Raw genomic sequence first — 23,265 nt, forward strand, 5'->3', positions numbered from 1 at the left:
AACATTCTCCCTCATTTTTGCCTCTTTGGATCTCTATCCACCTCCTCTAGAAAACCTTTCCTATTTTCCCCATTTGCTAGGCTCCACCCCCATTACTTTGGATTTATTTTGTGTCTATTTTGCATTTATTTATAAGAGGATGTATTGTTTCCTTTAGAGTATAAACTACTTTTGGGTAGATATTGTTTCATTTTGACCTTTGTATCCCTAGCACTTAGCAAAGTTTTTGCACATAATAGATGCGTAATAATAATAATAATAACAAACATTTATATAGTAATGACTGTGTGCCAGACACCATTCTATGTGCTTTAGAATTATTATCTCATTGGTCTTCACAATGACTGTGCCTGTGCATTTTACAGTTGAGGAAACTGAGGCAAACAGAGTTGATTGACTTGCCCAAGGTTACACAGCTAGCAAATATCTGAGGCCAAAGTTGAACTTATATTTTCCTGACTCCAGGCCTGGGGCTCTATTCACTGTAGCACAGTTCATTCAATAGTTTGTTGAATGAATGAATGAATTAGGTAAATCATCTATATGATTTTTACATATATATGTGTGCACACATATATAAAATAATATTTAAATATAAACCATACGTAGATATAATGTGCAAGATAATTTGGTAGAGAAATACTGCCACAAATAACATGGCATTTCAAAATTAAATAAGGCCAGATGTATGTAACACAAAAATGCTCTTTTATTTGAGGGTATTTTATTAGAAGATGAGTTCTAAATAATGTATAAATGTTAACTCCATGTTATTAGTTACCTTACATTTAATTATATAACAGCTAGGTGACACAGTGGATAGAGTGCTGGGCCTGGAGTCAGGAAGACACATTCCTGAGTTCAAATCTGGCCTCAGACACTTACTAGCTGTATGACCCTGGGCAAGTCACTTAATCTTGTTTGCCTTGGTTTCCTCATCTGTAAAAATGAGCTAAAGAAGGAAATGGCAAAGAAATCTTTGCCAAGAAAACCCCAAATGGCATGACAAGGAGTTAGACACTACTAAAAAGACTGAACAGCAAATATGTGTTGACTCAACATCTATTTATATGTGCCTGGTATTGTACTTGATGATACTGTATGTGAGACATGATCTGCCCTCAAGGAACTTCCAGTCTTCTAGGTAGAGACAAAATGAGCCCATTTGAAACAATTAGAGATGAACTGCTAAACTTTTTGTAATTATAAATGCAATTGGAATTCAGAGATATCAATGGGACCAAGATTTATTTCAGGCAGGGGAAATTATGAACCAAAAGGCACAGATGTAAAAATGATCATAGTCTGTTTATGGTTTGGAACAGGGAGGAAACGCAGTCAAATGGGGCAAAGCATGTGACTACAGGCGAGGTCAGGTTTCCCTGTCCTAAAAGGGCCTTTCCTTGACATTTTTACCTTATTCAGTTACTATCCAGAATCTTCTCTCTTTTCCACTGCAAGTTTCTTGAAAATATTGTCTATATCCAATGTTTCTATTTCTTCACTATCCATTCTCCCCTCACCCCTTTTCCATACAACTTCTGCACCCACAACTAACAAAACTTCCCCCTTATAATCAAATCCAATGGTATTCTCTCTCTCTCCTCACCAGATTCTCCTTCCTTGACCTCTCTGCAGCATTTTTAAACTCTTGATGGTTCTCTTTCTGGATATTCTCTTCTGTTTCTTCTCCTTCTCTGGCCCTCTCTTGTCTCCTTTCCTGCATCCTCATCCTCAAGTTGGGTGTTCCCCAAAGTTCTGGCCTTATTTTTTCTTTCCATTGGTAGTTTCATTTGCTCCCATGGTTCAGCTATCACTTTTTTGCAGATGATTCCCAAATTTTATCTTCCTGAGTTTCACATCTGCACTTCCAGCTGCCTACAGAACTTTTCTACCTTGATTCTATCACCAACACACCTCAATTTCTCTGTGTACAAAACCCAACCTTATTATTTTCTCCTTCAAAGTTGTACCTCCTTCTGACTTCATCAGTGGCATTACCATTAATCCATCCAGTCTCTCATGTTTACAACCTTTGAGCTATCTTTGACTCATACTTCTCCTATTCACTTATTTTTAATCCAACCTGGGCTATATCTCTTGCATTTGTCCCTTCTTCTCTTTTCCCAATGCTACCACACTTAGTACTGTTCCTCATTACCTCCCACCTGTAATACTGCAATCACCTTCTCCCAGGTAGGCTTGCCTCTACTTGTTCCCCATCAGTTAGATAGTGCAGTGAGTAGAGATCTGGGGATAGAGTCAGAAAGATCTGAATTCAAATATTGGCCTCAGATACTTATTAAATGATATGATTCTGGGCAAGTCACTTTCACTCTGTCTGCCTCAGTTTCCTCAATTGTAAAATGGGGATGATAATAGCTCCTGCCTGTCAGGGTTGTTGTGAAGATTAAATCTGATAACATTTGTAAAGCTCTTTGCACAGTGCCTGGAAGAGATTAGGCACTTAATAAATTCTTATTTCCTTCTTTAATCTGCCCTTCATATTTATGCCAGGCTAACATCCCCTATGCATATATTTGGCCATATAACTACTCCAACCAAAATGAAGAGTGAATATGGTAGAAAGGACAGAGTCAGAAGACTTAGCATCTAGGTCAGGCTTGGTCTATTATTATAACTTTGCACAAGTAACCTATTCAGCTTTCTCTTCTTTAAACTGAAGGTAACAATGTCCCTTCCTCTCCTACAAGGTTGTTGTAAGGATCAAATGAGGTCATGGAAATGAGGAAGCAGATTTTTGCCATTGTCTCAAGTTTGATGGCAATGACTTCCAGCTTTGCCCCCTTTACCTTCTAGGTTCCTGGTGCTCTCTTCAGGTTTCTTCAAATCTCTGATAATGTGCATGGCTTGGGAGTTGTGGCACTGAGAGATGATGGGAATTGGAAAAGTGAATGAAGGCTTAGTGTTCAAACCAACCTCAAAGAGATTAGTTTTTTTTTTTAAAGGTACTGATCATATTGGAGCATATTACTTGTACTCTGAGGCTAGGAAAAGGTGAATGGAATTTATTCAATTTAGCTAAGAGTGAAGGTTGAGAATGAAGATCTTCATAGCTACCTGAGGGGCTTTTATGTGTGCAGTCTGGGTGCAGCTGTAAATCTGACTAACAAAGGGGATGGAGATATCCTAACTAGACCAAAGGCATATTGGCCCTGGCCAGTTTCCAAAAGAAAGGGAAACACTTAGCAATGGTGGAAGCAGCAATATGGAGGTGGTGAATGCAGAAGCAATGGAAAAGTGAAGAGTTCGTAGACAAAATCTAATACAGAAACACAAGTTGGCAGCAGCAGAATAATAATGAGGGTTTAAAAAAATTAAACAGAGGCGTTTCTGGTTCACAACAGGAGCTAGAACTGAACTGGAACAAGGAAGAAAGATCATCCAGACAAGCATCGGAAAAGGGGCTGGAAAGGAAAGAGGAAAGAAAAGCCACACAGATACAAAGTGGAAGAACAAATTTAGATAATGTCTTTAACTGGTACTGTGAGTTATGTAGACTGTGAAGATCCGGGGAGGGTTCTTTCTGTGCTTTGGAGAGTGGAGTGGGGAAAGATTAACGGTGGGATGATAGGATGTCACCATCAGACTAGCCATGATGTAGGTCCCTTGAGAACATGGAACACACTAAGGGGATTGCTCTTTCTTTACTGTGTATGGATTCTGTACACATCCTTTCTGTTTTCATGAATGAATTAATAAATGTGTTCTATGTTCGATTCCTTGTTAGTATGGAGTTTGAAAGGGAAATAAGGACACCTTAGAAAACTAGAAATTAGCCTAATTCAGATATTCTCTGAGCCCCGAGAGGTAAAGGCAAACTGATTATATTTATTGAAAAATCTACAAGGTTGAACTCGGGTCCTCCATAATAGGAGGCTATAGTTCTCAGCTATGGGTACATATTTAAAATTACTTAGTAAGCTATAAATGTAGGAGAGGCAGTATGGTACAATGGAAGTAGCAATAACCTGGAGTCAGAGGATATAGGTTCAAATGTCCATTTAGATACTTGGTATCTGGGTTGCAATGGAAACATTGCTTAGCTTTCCTCAGCCCAGTTTCCTCACCTGTAAAATGAGGGGGTTGGACTAGCTGGCCTTTGAATGGTCTGTATCATAAGACCATGATCCTCATAAGCCATATAATTATGAAAGGCTCTTCTGAATTCTCATCATTTCCTTGTATGGTGGTAGTAAGTCATCATCTTCAGGCAACCAGCCAGTGACTCAACAAATATTTAGACAGTAAACATTTATTAAGTGCCTACTATGAGCCAGGCACTGTGCTAAACAGGGGGATACCCAGAAAGGTAAAAGATAGTCCATATCCTCAGGGAACTCATATTCTAATGGGGGACACCCTTCAAACAACTACATACAAACAAACCCGTTGGGCTAGAATGAATTGTAAGTAACCTAGAGAGGAAAGGCAGTAGAATTAAGGAGGCATACATAGCAGAGACCCACTGCGCTGCTCCTCTTCCATGGCCCACACATCTGCCTATAGTGGCTGCATGTAGGGGCTTTCCTTAATCAACGATGTCCAAATGCAATACTTGGGCTTTTGCTAGGATAGGACCCACAGCGTAGTGAGATCTGAAGCCTGGCAAGGGAAAATCTGAGTTTTTTCAGAAGGAGCCTAGACATTGGGGAAAGGACTGTTTTTAACTAAACTTAGTTATTTGTGTTTGTGTCTTATCCCTAATTAGAGTATGAGCTTCATGAGGGCAGTAAAAATAACCTTTTTATTTCCCCCAGTGGCCAGTAGTTCTCTGAACACAGTACACATTTAAATACATATTTGTTGAATTAAATGGGGGAAATGTTAAGAGCCGAAGAGAAGCCTTCTGCCTAGACAGTTAGGTGGCAGAAATGGAGATAGAACCTTGGTCTGGAGTCAGCAAACTCAGACTCTTCCTAGTTGTGTGATAATGGGCAAGTCATTTAACCTCTGTTTACCTGTTTCCTCGACTAGAAAATGAGATTTGAGGTTCACCTATCCCAGGGTTATTGCTGGGATCCAATGAGATCTCTGTAAAGGGCATGGCACAGTGCCTGGCACATGATAGGTGCTTGATAAATGTGTGTTCCCTTCTTTTCCCTCACCCACAACCTTTCTTCCCTTCTTCCCACCATAAAGCCCTTGTCAGTTTGCTATTACCTGCTGCTTGGGGTTGCTTACTCCAGTGCCTCTCCGGCGTCCTAGGAGGAAGTTTATTGCTGACCCCTCCTCAGACCCTGACGAAGGAGAGTACGAGGTTCACTACCCCCCAGTGTTGCAACGGTGGTGAGCTGCTGCTAGCGCCCCCGATAGCGGATGGAGTGAGGATGGAGCAAGGTAGCACCTCGGCGCAGGTGCGGGGCACAGATGAGAATGTAGGGGGGAGGGGGGTGCAGAGTGGCGCTAGTGCCCCTATAGTGAATGCGGGGTCTCTGGAGAGGCCAGGCTGGCTGGCTCTGAAGAAGAGGGCTGGGCCTGCAAAGGAGAGGAGGAGTAGGCAGGAAAGTACAGGAGAGGAGGGCGGAGCTGTGCAGAGTGAGCCTGCCTGGAAGGACTGGGGAGACGGAGGCGGTGGCAGTGGCGGCGGCTGTTGCCCGGGCTACGGGAGGGCGCTGTGCAGAGGATATAGCCTGGAGCGGCAGCTGCCAGGGCCAAGCCCCCAGGACCAGCCTCTCCTTCCTTCGCCGAGTCCCGGCTGCCCTCTAGCCCAGAGCAGTTCAACCTGGCGCAGAGCTGCGTGGGGCTTGACCCTGGCGGGCCTCGGAGGGGAAGTAGGGAGCCAGGCTAGGAGGAGTGCGCTCTGGGAGGGGCCTCCGAGGGACTGGAGAAGGTGAGCTGCCCCGGGATGGGCGCCTCGTTTAGGCTTCTGCTCAGCCCTGCTCTGCTCTGTGCTATGCTCACCCTCAGGCGATCCCACTGTGCTGGGGCTGGAGGAGAAGGGCTGTCCTGCCTGCGAGGGGCGGGCGGTGACCCATGATCGCCTGCGGTAAGAGCGCACATCCAGTGCAGCAGAAGGTGTGAGTGTGGTTGGCTTTGGAGAGACATAGAGCGCTCACTGGATGTTAGGGCGCTTTGGGAAAGAAGGAAGGCCGGGGGATCGCTGAGTCTTTCGGGAAAGGGGGAAAACTGAGGGATTCTAACTCCGGTAGGGCAAGGAAGGACCTCCGAGCCAGAGAGAGGGGTGGGAAAACTTTATTTTTTCTCTTCTGGAAGGGAAGGTTACTTTGTCTTTAAAAGCATGGGTTTGTCCCAAAGACTTTGTTGAATGCTCCAAGATATGGGTAAAAGGCAGAGAAAATTTGAGAATATTGCCTAGACTGTCTCCAAACGCGTGATCTCTGCTGTGTTAGTGGTCACTTCGGAAATAACCCCAAATAACTGCACGCGAGAGCTGCCAGGATGCTTGTTCCTATGGGCATCCAGGATTGAGGATTGCTGAGCTGCTTACTGATTTTAGCAGCTGGAAACAGCCTCTCATATTAATAAGTTTAGTCTCTGCAATTACAGAAAAGAATTGTAGCCAGGGAGAGAGGTAGAAGGGGCTTTCAAAAGCTTCATAAATGTTACATAAACATATGCTATCCTTTCTATTGAAGGTTGACATTTATAGAGGACTTTAATGTAAAAAAAAAAAATGATGTAGAGAGAGCTTAACAGATTTGTGGTTGCCCTTTCTTTCCTTTTTAAAGGGGGAAACAAGGTTTGATCCTCACAACCTGCAAGTCTTTTTACATTTGCCGTTGATGTTCTGTGGAGATAAATGTAATAGGGACTTAATTATGACTTTGGTAATAAAGGTTTGGATGACTTGAAATGAGAGGGTTGCCTTGATTATGGGGCACTTTTTATCTTGTCTGTATTTAGCATGTAAGAAATCTTTAATGGGATCACTTTTTTTTTTGCATGAACAAAAACATCAATTTTGAAAAACAAAAACCTGAGGCAGAATACACTTTTTGTTAATTGCAGTAGATCTGTGTAAGTTTACACATCCTCACCCTTAAGACAGTGATAGGACACAGAGTAGGCACTTAATAAATGTATATTGGCTAGCTAAGATGTATTCTTTTTCTTCTAACAGTCTTACTTGATTAAGATTCCATTATATTGACAGCAACTGTTGCTGTTAAACAGGATGTGCATAAGCTGAAGAAATTTATTTTAATGTAGTTATTTCATAATCAGATGCTTTTTTGCAAAGGGCAGATTATTTTGCATTAGGGAAGGATTTCTTCAGCATCTTTTATGTTATGTAGGTAATTATATACTTTAGGCATTGTTGCTACTTTATTTCTATATTCTTCTCAAAGAGGTGAGGTTTCCCATGTCACTGACCAGTTTACAGGTAGAATTTAGATTTGGCAATTGACAGTAATTGAATCTTAGTACCAAAAGCTGTCTTCCTTCTCCAAGCTATTCATCAGTAGCTTGGTGCAAAGAACTATTTTAAAGAATAAAATAAATTTGTAAGTGGGAGGTATAGATTGGAAAATAATGAGCATGATATGAGACAGAAGAGGAAAATATTTGGTTGCTTAATGTCACAGTTCATTGTTGAACTAATTCCAGAAAGACATGCATGGTATGACTTTAATCAGTTGTCTTTAATGCAGAATATGAGAACATTACATGGCTATTCTTGGCATTCTATTCACCTAATTATACTATTAAAAAAAAACATTTTCAGTGATCCAAATTCTACTTTAGTGTGAAATTTGTCTTCTTTATAAAGCATTTTTTTTCTTATCCTTGAAGGGTGATGTGAAAATATTACTATGTGTGCAGCAGTGGTCTGTTTCTTATAGCTATTTATTTTATCATTTAATGAAAATATCTTGCTTACTATTTTGTTTCCATGGAATACATAGCATGAGTTTATATTATCTTCTTTCCATACTAAATACTATCTGATTTATTATTTGTATGTTTCTGGATAGCCATAGAAGTAATTTATTCCATTAATTAAAGGGCCATAAAGTAGGTTTTCTAGACATTTAAAGTTGGTCTTAAATATTAATCTGAATTTTAGAACATGAAAATTTTTCTTTGCTTCTTTAATCTGGTAAGGTCCCTTATACAAAAGATTTGCATTAGAACCATGGCTTTCATTTGTCTAGGACTATATATCTATGGGGCTTTAAAAAGAAAGAGATACATATAGCCTGATCACTTCAGAGAATTATGATCTGTAGTTTACATAGACTATAGAATTTGTAATTGCCACCTACTGCCCATACTCGATGAATGTTACTTATCTCAGTTGTAATTCTACTTCATGAACTTAGAGCTTACTGAGTGAAGTTTTCATCAAAAGCAAAAAGTTCCATTCATGTTTACGAATAGAGGCAGAGGTGGATTTAGGATTAAAATAGAATTTTATTCCTTGTTTTCAAATTTATTTAAAGGAGTGAACCTATACTCCTCATTTTCTAATAACAATCAGCCCTTTTGATGTTTGAAAAAAAAAAACCCTAGCTGATTCTAAACCAAATGAACAAAATATTTAAAGGAAAACATTCAAAATTGTAGCAAAAAGTTCATTTTTTTGTTTTCATTTAATTCATTTTAAATAAGTCTGCCGACTTAGAATAAGTATACGGACCAAGTCAATAAATTGGTTGCTTCTTAATTCCACAAGACAATTAGAGAATCATAAACTTAGACCTGGAAGGAATTTTAGAGGTCATCTGCTTCAAATCCTTTTTACAGGTGGGGAAACAGAGTCAGAAAATGGAAGTGAAATGACCACAGTCATTGTTGTTCATTTGTGTCTGACTCTTTGGAACCCCATTTGGGGTTTTCTTGGCAAAGATATTGGAGTGATTTACCATTTCCTTCCCTGACTCATTTTACAGATGAAGAAACTGAGGCAAATAGGGCTAAGTGACTTACCATGGGTCCCACAGTTAGTAAATGTCCGAGGCCAGATTTGAACTCAGGAAGATGAGTCTTACCTGACTCCAGGCTGGGCACCCTATCCACTGTGCCGCCCAACTGTCCCAAGGTCACACAGACAGTAAGTGGCAGACAAGAGAGGAAGCCAGGTTTTGATTCCAAATCCAGCGTTTTTCCCACAGCTTCGGCCTGCATTGTAAAACCAGTTGAAAAAAGTTTGCCCAATGGCAATTTATTATTAAATAGTTAGAGACTTAAAAACAAACTTCAAAGCTGAAGACAAAAATCAAAAACAGGCAGTTTGTGCAATGTATTTTTTTTTCCATGACAGTTCATTCACAGCCCATTTTCTTTTGGGAGATGCTGACAATAAGAATTAGGATAATTGGAATGGCTAGGTAGTGCAGTGAATAGAGCATGGGCCCTGGAGTCAGGAGGACCTGAGTTCAAATACAGCCTCAGACACTTAACACTTACTAGCCATGGGACCTTGGGCAAGTCACTTAACCCCAAGTGCCCTGCCCTTCCCCCTTCAAAAAGCAAAAAAAAAAAAAAAAAAAAAAAAAAAAGAGAGAGAGAGAAAAAAAAAAGGATTAGGATAATTGAATGGAATCATATTATGTTCCATAAGTCTTAAAAGGTATGCCTGTGGGTCTATATAGCCTTTTAAAAAAAATTTTCTACCTGAGATAAAAATACGTCAGCACTTACATGAAAAAAAGTGGCCTGAACACTCATCAGCCTGATTGAGTGTTATTAAGGAGCGCCTCAATCAGCTTGTCTTAATCACCTAGGTCTTAAAGGAATGGTGAGTATTTAGCCTGGAGAAAAGAAGACTGCCCTGGGTTATAAAAGAAAGTATTGTGGTCTCCGCAGGATATATTTTAAAAGAATAGTTTAAGCAGCTATTTTTGGAGGATGGAGGAGCACAATCTCCTCCAAAAGCATGGAAATGTGGTCTTTTAAAACCCCTTTCACATTCAAATTGATGTTTGTTCCAAATTTAGGATGCATAGGTCCACAAGGCAGGTTTATAAATCCTCATAATTTTTTAGTGACTCTATCATTATTGGGCAACAATTTTGAAAGCATTAGTATGTCCTATAGTGTAAAAATGATATCAACCTATTGACCCGTGAAACTCATTCATCATTTGGGGACAGGGTAATAGGGAAGAGAGTCTAGACTTGAAAAACCTTATGCTGATTTGATTTTTTTACCCAAATTGGCATGATTTGGGGGGTTTGACATTAGGTATTAACGTTTTTGAACTTTGGGTGTTTGAAGATATTGCATTTGGCAGCAGAAAATTTTAAAGCTTGTAGAAAATATTTCATGATTGCAAAAAGGAAAATCATTTCCATCTCCAGGCCAACATCAATATGTGTAATACAGCACACCTCTATAAGAGTTCCTAGGCTGCACACAGATTTGCCAATTACACAATGCCACAAGGACATTTTATAGCTGAATAGAGTGAAATTGAAAGCTAAAATATGAGAGTATAGACCATAGGAGATGCTGGTGGTTGTAATCCCTCCTGAAGATAGGAGTACCCTATATTTATGATCCATTTTGCATCACTTGACGTTCGAGACTGACATTTGTTTTTAATCCATTTATGATTACAGTCTAGGTATTAAAATACTAAAGGCTGCATTTATAGCACTGGCTTTACCTCAACTCTGGTTTTTATAAATTGTGAGCATGCCAGTTTACATTAAAGTTGATTTAAAAAATATTTCAGGTTATTGCATATTGGAAAAATGTAAGGGATGAATATGGCTTCATTATATAAAGTTAATATATGATTATTACATGAAAATGGTTACCTCTGACATGGGCTGCATCTAGAGGCTAATAAATCAAGGAGTTTTTATAGAAAGGATGGAAAATAAAGCAAAGTAAATGACTCGTTCTGAAAATTATTCAGGCTATTTGAAATACTCTTTTAAGATTCACATTTTGGGTTCTTGGCAAGATTATACATAAAGTTCATTCTTGGAAATATGGAATCAGAGGAATATGAGAAAAAGAGTGTTGTCAAAATAGAAAACTTAAATGTTAAGCATTAAGACCTTTGTTCTCTTTTGAATAGTTTAGCTCTTCATACATGAGTAGGGGATCAGACAATAAATATGTATTGAATTCCTTTACCATATCTTGTGTGATTACCATGGCATTACAGGTATTTGTATATTTAGATAAGGATTTGTAGTTGTACTTTTAAAAAATATATATATTGGACTTTTCCCATTCAGAAGCTGTGGAAATGGGAAATAGATGCAATATCAACCTTGCTTATGAAGATGGGCAGCCTGAATGGCTGGTTTAATAGGTAGCTAGGTGGTACAGTGCAGAGAAAGCTTCCAGAAGGCAGGGAAGACCTGTGTTCAAATCCTGCTTCAGAGGCATACTAATTCTATTTGTTATTGATGAATTGTTTTCGTCCTGTCCAACTCTTCCTGACCCCATTTGGTGTTTTCTTGTCAGATACTAGAGTGATTTATCAATTCCTTTTTAAGCTTTTTTTACAGATGAGGAAACAGAAGCAAACAGGATTAAGTGACTTGCCCAAGGTCACACAGCTCATAAGTGTATGAGACCAGATTTGAATTCAAGAAGATGAGTCTTCCTGACCCCTGGCCTATCTATTGTGCCATCCAGCTACCCTATGATCCTGGGTAAATGACTCCAGGAGTGGGGATAGGCCACAGGTTTCCACCCTTGAGTCTTAAACCCTCTGTCTACCTCAGTTTCCTCTTTTGTAAATGGGGATAATAATGGCAACCACTTCACAAGATTGTTGTGAGGATTGAATAAGATAATGTATGTGAAGTACCATGTAAATGATAGTTATTGTGATTATATTCTAGTTTATGTAAATCAAGTCTTCTAGTTATGCTCAATGGGCCTCTTTTTGATGTGGTTGCTTAGTACAATAGGAGACAAGTACATAGCAGTAGCAACAAGGCATTATCAGAAGGATCTGCTTCAGGAAGGAAAAGGTTTTCCCAATGACCAACAGTATTCACCACTGCCTCTGTTCCTCAGTCATAAAGGAATAATAAATGCACAGGGTTCCAAGGAATTGGGGCATATGTGACACCTACCAGTCATTGGTACTTCCAGTCTCCCCTGCCCATACTCCTTGAATACAATTGACTTGTTAAGATTAGTCTACCCTCTCTCGCTTATATCACTGATACTGATTCCACACAAAGGTGATTATTGTTATTTAGTTGTTTCAGTCTTGTTTTACTCTTTGTGACCCCTTTTAGGGGTTTTCTTGGCAAGGATACTGGCTGGAGTGGTTTGCCATTTCCTTCTTTAGTCCATTTTACAGATGAGGAAACTGAGGCAAACAGGGTTAAATGACTTGCCCAGGGTCACATAGCTAGTTTCTGAGGCAGAATTCGCACTCATGAAGATGAGTCTTTCTGATTCCAAACTTAGTGCTCTATCTATCCACTGCACCACCTAGAAAAGTTCATTCTTGGAAATATGGAATCAAAGGAATATTACTGCCCCCCCCCCCCCCGGCCAAAAAGTCTAAACTAATGATGGGGGCATCATACACATCAAATATGTATTACCAGAGTACACCTACACAGCTGCCCTTCTAACCAGCTGCCCAACTTCCACATAATCACAATCATTCTTGAGCCTGATATTCTTTCTAATTTCATGTTTGATGTCATCAATTGAACACTGAACAATAGAAAAAGTTATTTGGGGGGGGGGCAGCTAGTTTGCACAGTGAATAGAGCACTGAGTTCAAGTCCAGCCTCAAACATTTGACACACTTACTAGCTATGTGACCTTGGGCAAGTCACTTAAGCTTAATTACCTTGCCTTCCCCCCTCCAAAAAAGAAGTTTTTTTTTAAAGTCTTTGAGAAAGAGATGTCTAGCAATTAAACGGCATTCCAGTAATCGAATTCATTTTTAACTTTCAATATTATTACTTAAAATGCTTGACTTTTTTGCCCAGTTTTCCCCCTCTTTTAAATGCCAAAGAAATTCATTCTTTATTTTATTTTATTCCAGGAAATTCAAGTTCATACTCCTGACACTTCATCATAGCTGAATCACTTGCAAAATGTCCCTTGATTTTAGACTATCTTATGAAAAGTTAAATTTTTCCTGTTGTGTTCATGCATTTATTAAAATGCCCTTTAATAAACCTATCTCATCCAAAAAAAGACAGTATAGGAAATCGAATCCAATCCCTTCATTTTACATAAGAGGAAACTGAGGAACAAGGAAGCAGCATGACTCCCCCAAGCTCCCATAGTTAAGTGGCAGAGCCCACTTGATCCCATGTCCTTCCACCAAATTCATTCTCAGAGTCTTAGGTGAGCACATCACCTTTGAGATTCTATTCTATTTCCTACGCCTTTGGGAGTAGAAATTAACTGGTTGTTTGCCAAATGGTGGTAATAATAGTAATGCCTTACATTTGTAGAGCACTTTACAGTTTTCAGACTACTTTTATATGCCATTATCTCTGTTGATCCTCACTACGACCTAGTGAATTGGATGATAGTAGGACTGTCTCCCTTCTCTTTAAAGGAGAGGAAACTGAGGTCTAAAGATTTCAAATGATTTAGCCAGGGTCACATAGCTTGCTGAGTGGTACAGCTAGTAAAATGAAGACTATAGGTTAGGTTTGGGTTTTGTTACCCTTTTTTTTTTCCAGTGCTGTTACTGGAGGATTTTCTTTCTTGGGAGAAATGCCTATCCCCTTAAAAAGTTAGATATGAGATAGCTAGTTTTGAATTCTTCATTCAACTCTATTTTGGTCCAATTTGGCTTGTGAAAATGAAATAAGAGAGGATGTCTCTTATGACACCAATATTTAAAAATTATTTTGTCTTGTTAAAGAAAAATCTCCTCTAAAATAAGGTATAATCTTTTTGAGGATACATATAGTCCATCATTTTAATGAGTGAGGAGTGTGTGTGTATGTGTATGTGTGTGTGTGTTTCTATATTATTACCCCCATTAGCTTTCAAGGGCTGAAGAGCTAAAGTCAGGTTTTTAACTGGATACAAATGTTCATAATTGTTAGTATTTATTTTTTTCTCCCAGTGATGCTGTGAACTCCCCACAGAACCCAGCATAGCCTACACAAAGTGGATGTTCAACTGACTGTCTCAGTCTTTTGATGTTAGGATCTTTATATACAAATTTAACAGTTTTATTCTAAAAGAACTTTTCAAAATTAGAATGACAAATTGTTAAAAATTCATCACTTCATTAACTGTTGTTGGTACTTTTTAACAATATTGGGTTAGTGGAAGGAACCCTGGACTTGGACTCAGAGGCTCTGAGTTCCTGGATCTGCTACCTTACTTGTGTGACTTTGGACAAGTCAACTTTTTTGGACCTCAGTTTTCCCTTCCTTAAAAGGAAAGATCAGATTAGGCCTTCAAAGTCCCCTTTCCTAACTAAATCTATAATCCTGTTATCCTGAATTCTAAAGAAATGTAAATAATCATGAAGGAGAGTTTTAAGGTTTGTGATTTGGTTTTGTTTGTATACTGGGATGGTCACAATCTAAGGGAACTGGGTGATTAAGCAATTATAGCATTAATTTAAGTTATATAGATTTAAGTGTTGGATGCCAAAGTAATGGCTTATTCATTTCTGTACAAAATTACATAATAAGAGTTCCAAATTTTTCTCCCTCCTTCCCTCCGCAACACAAACAAGCAATCTGATATAGGTTATACACGTGCATCTATTTGACTTAAGACAGCCAATTTGATTTTGCCTTTTTCTCTGAATTTGTGCTGCCTTGTTGATGTCCTCCTGGCTAACTAAACACAGCTAAAAGATTGCCTTTTCCTTATATGCTGGTGTGACTTGATTTGTTTGGGGAGGGTGAGAACTAGAGAGGATGTTTTGCTTAAGGTAGTTGGAAGCAGGCTGTGGACTTTGTTCTTTTTTTGGAACACACAAGATTATCTTCTCTGGATGTATTTTTTTTAAGCCTCTGCTTCAAAGAAACCCTGGACTTTCTCAACTTACTTTTCAGTAATGCAACTGGATGTACACCTAGGAACTCCCACTAAACAATTACTTTTTTCTTAAGGAGATCTCTTCTTCCTTTGCCACTGTGTAAATGTGAACAAATCAGATTGGTTTTAAAAAGTCAATTATAGTCTTCTAAGCATTCTAGGACAGAAGAAAAAAAATCCTTCCTTTTTTAAAAAAAATTGATTGTTTTCTTTTTCTGAATTACCCAGATCAGTGTCTCAACTTCAGATCGTCTGTGGGAACACTCAGTTTACCAATTTTTAAAAATGATTTAACCTCCTGTGTCCCTTTATTTCCACATCTATAAAATGAAAGGTTTGAGTTGATCAGCTCTCAGGTCCCTTATAGCTCTAAATCCAATTATCCTATAGTTCTTATCTTCTATTAATTTTCATTTATACTTAATTCACATACTTCTGGTGTACATCAGATTTCACAAATGCCAAATGTACAGATTTACCTCATTGACTGTTGTGTCCAAATGGACAAGTCAAACAAGTTGTTTGACTGTCTTTTTTTCTCTGCTGAATTGACTGGTTGTTTGACTCCGCTGACTTCATTAACTGATTGTTCTGACATCCCAGAGGCATAGCCTAAGTTCATCCTTGCATGGGGAAAGAATTGCCTTTGAAGTCAGTAGTAGTTTTCATTGTCCCAGTTTGAGCTGTGACTGTCTACTAAGGGCCCTATACTCAACTCAATAGTGATTTCAAATAGAAAATGGAAAAACGAAGGAGGTTAAAGACAGTTAAATAAAATTTGTTGGCAGGATAAAGCCTGAATTTTTCACTCCTATGTTTTAAAAATAAACTTTGGTCATTTGTCCATGTTGATTTTTTCAAATGATCCCTTTTAAATAATGAATTCAACAATTATGTAAGTACATTGTTGCATTTCAAATGGCAATTCAAAGTAAATCCATTTGGGTTTAAAATTTTAAATGTATTTTCTTTATTTTCTTTGATTTTAGTTTTCATATTGGGAATATAATTCATCAAGAGAGATGGAATCTAAAAGAACGCCAAAAGAACTATTATTCACCATAGGATTTTTACTAGCACATTTGGTAAGTAAATCCTTCTCATTCTACTTTTTCATTTGAATGTGAGGAAAGAAATATAATTATAGAATGTGGTCTAAAGTATTTTCTATAATTGTCTCAGACTCCTTTGTCTTTCTTTCAAATATTTTTTTTACTTCCATAGTACAAATTAATGAATCAGAAATGGACAGAAATATCCAATCTTGACTTTGAAAGGCATTATTTAAATTCTTTTCTTTGAAATATAGAGGAAATCAAATAAATGGAGTAACAACATTTCTAGCCCCATGACAATGATAAATTATCTTGTGGCTCATAGAAATGTGCCATACTCAGCACGAGTCAGACCCTTCCTGACTAGAGTATTATTTCCAGTTCCGGACCGCATGGCTTATAAGGTTTGTGGAAAACTTGGAAAAGGTTCAAAGGAGAGCCATTAAGATGATTAAAAGTGTTGGAAAATAGGCCCTATGAGGGAAGTTAAAAGGAGTTGAAATTTATTTCATCTGGAGACATAATAAAACAAAGCTTAATGATGATCTTTGAATATATGAAAGGTTATTATTCAGAGCATAGTAACTCTTCTCCATGGAGGACAGAGTATGAAGAAAGGGGGTTAATCTACAATGAGAAATTCAGGTAGACTTATGGAAAATTTGCGTAAAGCTTTTAAGCATAAGCAGTTAAAAAGGGAGGCTGTGTGGAATTTTTCTCTGAATATCTTTGAAACATAGCCTTTTTCATCTAAGTTTAGATGTTTCTATCTCACTGTGAGCTTAGAAAAAAATCACAACCCATCTGTCTTAAGATCACAGATTGAGAGCTGGGAGAGACCATGAAGATGATCTTGGCTAACCAGTTTATTTTACAGGTTGAGAAAACGGAGGGCTGGAGAGGGATTTGCCCAAGACTGGAGAGGTTTTAAGTAACAGAGCCAGGAGATGAAATCAGGTCACATGACTTGTAATCCAGTGGTGTTCCCGCCCTGCCATGAAGCCTCTGCCTAAAATCGTTTATTAAGTGCCTTTCTATACATGGCACTGTAGTAAGGCATTGTACCAAACAAGTAGACACAGACAGCCCTTGCTCTCTTCAAATTTCCATTCAAATTCACTTGAAGAAATGTTCTCTATATTCAATATAATTGGGTTTATGGGGGGGGGGGTTAGATAAGGAATATAAAAATTATCATTGACTTTGAGGGGATGGCTAATATGAGGTAATTCATATCAGGGCTGAGTGCTTTGTTGTCTTGGTTTTGGGTTAAATAATTTTTGATCATGCACATTTAGAGCTAGCAAAGACCTCTTTTGGAAAACAGCATAGAAACCTCATTGCCTTGACTGAAAGTTTTTTTTTAATTTAAGATTTCCCTGCCCTAAGCATATTATCTCAATAAATTAAGACTCAATGATGAAAATATAATTTCATATAAATATGTATATATATGTAAAACATCTTCTGAAGAATTCAAAATATTTCAGAACCACTAATTTTTCTGTCAACTATAACCTGCAGGAATAATGGATAATGCTGGAGTTGGACTCAGAAAGACCTGAGCTCTAATCCTAGCTCAGACACTTACTAGCTATGGGACCCTGGGCAAGTCACTTAACCTTTCAATTTCCTCACCTTTGGAAAGGGCATATTAATCACATCTACCTCAAAGGGTTATTGTGAGATTTAAATGAGATCATATGTGTAAAGCACTTTGCAAACTTGAAAACACTTTACAAATTTCAACTTTTTATCCAGTAATTCTCAGAAATTATTTCTCAAAGCCTCTACCCAAACCAATAAGGGCAAGTATATATTGTTCTTTCATGGGTTCTTAGTAAAATGTACACTTTGTACACTTGGAAAGGACTGAATTTGTTCCTGCAAAACTAATGGCAGTCACATTGAATCCACTTGGAAATTTCTAATAAGTCATTGCAAAATCCTGTGTAACAGGCCATCCAAATTCATTATATTTGCAAATGTATCCTCTTACTTGCAGATCAGAGAATAGGCTGCTGTTAACTTGGAAGTTTACTGAGCAGAAGAATGCTGAAACCCCAGAGCCAGGGAAGAATAGCTCTCTCTGCATGCCCATTCCTTTCCTACACATTTCCTAGGCTCCAGACATTCTCCTCAGGCTACAGCAAGAGCCCTTAAGGACATAATATATCACTTTTCACCCAAATTGTCAGAAAATTGTCTGAGAGAAAGTAACAATTCTGCCCAGGAGCTGAATAAACTTGGTTTGGAGAAACTTTTCCTTCCTCTGTGTTAAGGGGAAAGAATGGTCCTTCAAGTACCCTGAAGAATTAGGCTCATTGACTTATTCATCCCATCCTAAATTGGCCTCTTTTCAAAAAGTGAAAATGAGCTTTATTTCTTTCTCAATTAGCATTTTTGGGTTCGACTGTAGTTATTTCAGACAGCTTTATTAGAACAATATCTTGAATTTTTTTTTTCAACTTTCTATTCCAAAGAACTCTAGGTACTTTAGTGTGATGTATCATTGTGAACAATTCACTTTGAATTTTGTGTGTATTTTTTTTTTTCTTTTAGCCACATAGAATAATGTCTGAAACAGGAGATTGCAGACAACAAGAATTTAGAGATCGCTCTGGAAACTGTATCCCCTGCAAACAATGTGGCCCAGGAATGGAGCTGTCTAAGGTACATCTATTCCATATATGATAGAATGATAGTTAAATGTTTTTACTCTTAGTCAGTTGTCTTTTCCCAAAATGAAAATCTGGAAATTTGTATTAATGTGATCATTTTATCCTGCTTCACTGTGTTGCTTTAACCAAGCACCACAGTCTTTAAGAATAGTAATTATTTATTCCTAATCTGTGTGCACTAAACATATGCAAGATAAGAGCTTTGGAGAAAGATTTTTTTTTAGTTCAGTTTTAATAAAAAAAAAATAGGCCCTTCCATCAAACAAAAGTTATGAGATTAAAAAGTAATGTTTTTAGGTAACACTATTTTATTGATATGCTACAAAACATAACCTTTAAAATAAATTCAAAATAAATAAAAGATAAATATTGGCATGCACTAAGTGATATAATTGTCAGCTTTTCTCCTAAGGTGAGTGTTTTTGATGGGAGTAGAGATGAGAAATAAATAATATATGCTTGACTTCAAGTGAGTTACAGGGTTCAACAATAAGCTACACATAGTAAATTATTATGATATTTATGAAATTGAAGAATTTCTTCAGTACTACTTCCGATCCAAACTGGATGGGGGCAAACACCTTTTTATTTAAAAAAAAAAAAGTCAACTGAACTCACCCGAGCTGTCTTATACTATCATTTAAAATTAATATATTTACTGTGATTTTATTTTATTAAAATTGAGTCAAAAGCATTTTTGTAAATGAGGCTTTTTTACAATTTTGAGATGCAATAATACTTAAGGAAAATATATACCAGCAAAGAATTTTGGTTCTCTATTCTCCTGAAAGCATTTTAAGAAAGGTAGGGCCCACTTTCTTTTCTTTGACACTTTGGGAGACTGACTTGCTAGTTGGGGAGCTTTTAAGTCTTTGAAGTATCTTCTTGAGTTGTAGAAAGCATCAAAGTCTTCTTGTTCAAAAAGGCAGAAACAATAGAGTTTTCCCTTTGTTTAAAGTGACTAAGTCTGGCTCCTCCAAAAAGGAGTGCTCTCTCCCCACAGGCTTGACATTGTTCAAAGACTGGTTTTGTCATTCATAGATTTTTGATCAATGATCTACAAACAGCAGGAAACAAAGAATTATGCATTGAACTAGGAGTTTCATGGGAGGCAGCTTCTTTGGAATTGGTGTGTTAAATAAGTAGGGTGATTTAAACATCCTGTGTTTTACATTTGGTTTTGAATTATCTGTTCTTTGAACTCTGTGTGAAATCTAGTAGCATTTCAACAGATAATTTTCAACTTCTATTGTCAAAAATATGTGTTCAGATATACATTTTGCTGTTATATGTAAAGTAATTTACGTGTAAAGTAATTTACGTGTGAAGTATAGATATATTTAGTTTGTAAGGTAAATTTGATCAGGAATTTGCTTTGTTTTTACCAGATAGGGAGAGAAGACTTGAGAATCCAGTTACTTAAGCTTTTCCTCAGGAAAAAATTTCTCTCCTTCTAAATCCCCATTATTAAGATGGGGATCAGATTTTCATAAATTCTGGCTAAAAAATGCAGAAGTAATTTGTAAAAATGTATTTAAAATACACGAAATATTTGGAAGTCATTCTGCCAGAGCACACCCAATAACTGTGTAGATTCAGTTACAAAATGCTTCTAAAAGTAATAAACAACAGCATAAATAGCATTTTCTTATCTATACTCAGTGCTTATTGCCTGGCTGTGACAATGACCGATTTACTTACAAAATTAGTGCTATGCCAGTCAAACTTACCAAAGGGGTAGTTTGTGGAATTAGATAAAATAGTAACAAAATTCATTCGGAGGAACAAAAGATCTAGAATATAAAGGGAGATAATGAAAAAAAAAAGCAGAAATAAGGAGGGAATAGCACTTGAGACCTCTAAACCTCAAACTCAATCATCAATCCCATTCAGTAATGGTTAAAAAATTAAAATGTAAATCACTAGAACAGGATAGACAAAGAAGAATTAGAAATAATTGAACTCAATAACTTAGGGCTAAAAAAAACCCTAAACATATAAATTACCTAGAATAGAATTCCCTATTTGATAAGAACTGCTGGGAAAACTGGAAACCAGTAGAGCAAAAATTCGGTTTAAACCAAAATGTTATACCATATTCCACAAAAAATTCAAAGTGGATATACATGGACTAAATTTTAAAGATTAAATCATTAAAAAAAAATAAAAGAAAAGTAGATTATTATGTACCTTTTGATTATTTCCTATTTAGCTTGTTTATATGTAGTGGTTTTCATGTTGTCTCCCAATAGATTGTGAACTCCTCAAGAGAAGAGATGGTCTTTTGCCTTTCTCTGTACCTCTAGTGCTTAGCATAGTGCCTGGCACACAGTAGGCAGTTAATAAATGCTTGACTGATTGACAGAGGATGATTTTTTTTTTGCTTTTTGGAGGGGGGAAGGCAGGGTAATTGGTGTTAAGTGACTTGCCCAAGGTCACACAGCTAGTAAGTGTTAAGTGTCTGAGGCTGGATTTGAACTCAGATCCTCCTGACTCCAAGGCTGATGCTCTCAATTCACTGTACCACCTAGCTGCCCCAAGAGGATGAATTCTTGACTAGAGAATATAGGCAATTTAAAAATGAAATAGATAGTTGTGATTATATAAAATTGGTAAGTTTTTGCACAAACACAATGCACTTAGGATAAGAAGGGAAGTGATTGACTGACAGACATCTTTTGAGTCAAATATGTCTGATAAGAATTTTATATCTAAGATATTAGAAAGAGCTAACAGAAATAGAATGTGAACAATTCAAAACCCTTCTTTACAATTTGAATGAAGTATACTAGCTTTTACTTCCAAACATTTCTAGAAAACTTTGACACAAGACTTCTAAAGAAGCACAATGAAATTCTGAAATCCCAGTAACTTTATGTTAGATCAGAGTTTTCATATTAATCATTTTTTGAAAAATTATAGTTCTGTATTTTATTCAATCCCTTATATATCCATGTTAAATTTTTCCCTTTATTTAAAATGAAAACTCATTTAAACAGCATGCAAGCTATGTTGTATAATATTTTTAGGGTAGAAATTGAAGAAAGGAAAATCATTATAAATCTTGGACCTTTTGTAGTATCATATTTCTGAATAAAAGTTCTACTTCAGTGCCTCATTATGGCAAAGAAGTGATCCTTGGTTCTTGAAGGTTGTCTCCACAGACCATAAGCCCTAACTGGCTCTACCATGCTGGCTGGAGAATCTTTGAGTCTGATCCAGGTCACTTATCTTTCCAAAGATATGTCAATAGAGAGGCTTTTAACCACAGGTTGGCCACTAGTTGATGAGTTCTTTAGACATATCAAAGAACAAAGAGACAGAGACAGGAGGAGGAGAAGGAGGAAGGGGAGATGGGGTGGAATATTTGCTAACATTTTTCTATGTTTGAAAGCAACAGGATAAATTAGGTGAGGAAGGCTTGGAGTTTTTTTCATGTTTTTTCACAATAGTAGTAACTTTAGAGACTTGTGTTAGATTTCATGGCCTTGCTTCATCATCAGTATTAAGCAAAAAAACAAAAGTGTCAAGGTTAAAATCCAAAGCTGAAATAATTTATGAATACATAGATTATTTTTATTTCATGCCTGCTCTTCAAAAGATAATTATTTAGCTTTCTATCTTGGTTTCTGTTCTTAATAAATTAAAATGGTGAGCTCTGCTTCTTGGTGTTAAATGAAAAACTTGTGAAAATCAATGACAGTTGAGAAAATGCAAAATACATTTTTATTTACTAGTTGGCTAAAATCAAGGTAAAAGATTTTTCTCAGTCCCTCTAAGGAAGAGAAATCTTTATTCTAATTAATAAATTTGTTCATTTTTCTTCTCTGTTCCTCATAGTAGGGTTTTAACCACTACATGTGATTTTCCTATGAAAGAAAAGTACAGTATAAGTATTTTTATGTAGGTGAAAACATTTAAAAGATCAGTTCTATTTAATTTGGTTAATTATTACTTTCAGGCTTTATGTATAAAAGGATAAGTCATCTTACTAAAAAATAAGACTTATTTGTTTGGCAGTTTTATAACATCTCAAATTTGTGATTAAAAAAATTACTTCATGGATAACATTCTAAAGGAGATTTTTACTTAGAAAACTCAATATGTAGTTATAAGAGAGGTCTTCTTATTTCCTTTTTATGAAGTACAAAAAGAGAGAACTCTTTTAACTTTTCGACTGAAGTTTAAGATTATGGTTAGGCTAAGTGTTTTGAATCTAAAAAGTACAGTAAACAGCAGCATCTTTAAGTAATTTATGGGAAAGTGGAAGTACTGGATCCAATTACTGAAGTCCCACAACTAAAGCTACTTTGACATGAAAAAGACAGCACATTTCAGACAACGTGGAAAGCTTACAGAATAAGCTATTTTCTTTGCCTCATTTTCTTGTCCTAACCATATTTCTCTATGTATAGTAACATCAGCTTTTCTGCTTACAATTACTTATACTCTGATTATTTTTTAATTCAAAGTTTATGCCTATAGCTTAAAGATAGGTCATAAATATGTTGCAGGTGAGAGCTAGGTATACTTAGAATTTCCATCTGTGGTTTTATTACTCTTAATTATTATTTTCTTTGGAAGTT

At 36.9% G+C, this 23,265-nt stretch overlaps 1 protein-coding gene across 5 annotated transcripts in view; it reads left to right on the forward strand.

Annotated features, from left to right (window-relative positions):
* TNFRSF19 (TNF receptor superfamily member 19) overlaps positions 1–23,265 on the forward strand; it is an 89,654-nt gene that overhangs the window by 5,135 nt on the left and 61,254 nt on the right. For 3 of the 5 annotated variants that reach the window (XR_011166778.1, XM_069080298.1, XM_069080295.1), the window contains exons 2-3: positions 15,933–16,028; positions 18,561–18,671. Coding sequence is in view for 4 of the 5 variants with exons in the window: in XM_069080298.1 (XP_068936399.1) it covers positions 15,966–16,028; positions 18,561–18,671 (174 nt within the window). In the remaining variant the exon portion in view is untranslated. Of the gene's footprint in view, positions 1–5,524; positions 5,855–5,882; positions 6,011–15,932; positions 16,029–18,560; positions 18,672–23,265 lie in introns of those variants that run through there. The other 2 variants (XM_069080296.1, XM_069080297.1) reach the window with 2 other exon arrangements.

This window comes from Petaurus breviceps, unplaced genomic scaffold (genome assembly GCF_028583685.1).
Source record: "Petaurus breviceps papuanus isolate PSGF00001 unplaced genomic scaffold, PetGlider_PUasm1.0 91133, whole genome shotgun sequence".
NCBI lineage: Eukaryota > Metazoa > Chordata > Mammalia > Diprotodontia > Petauridae > Petaurus > Petaurus breviceps.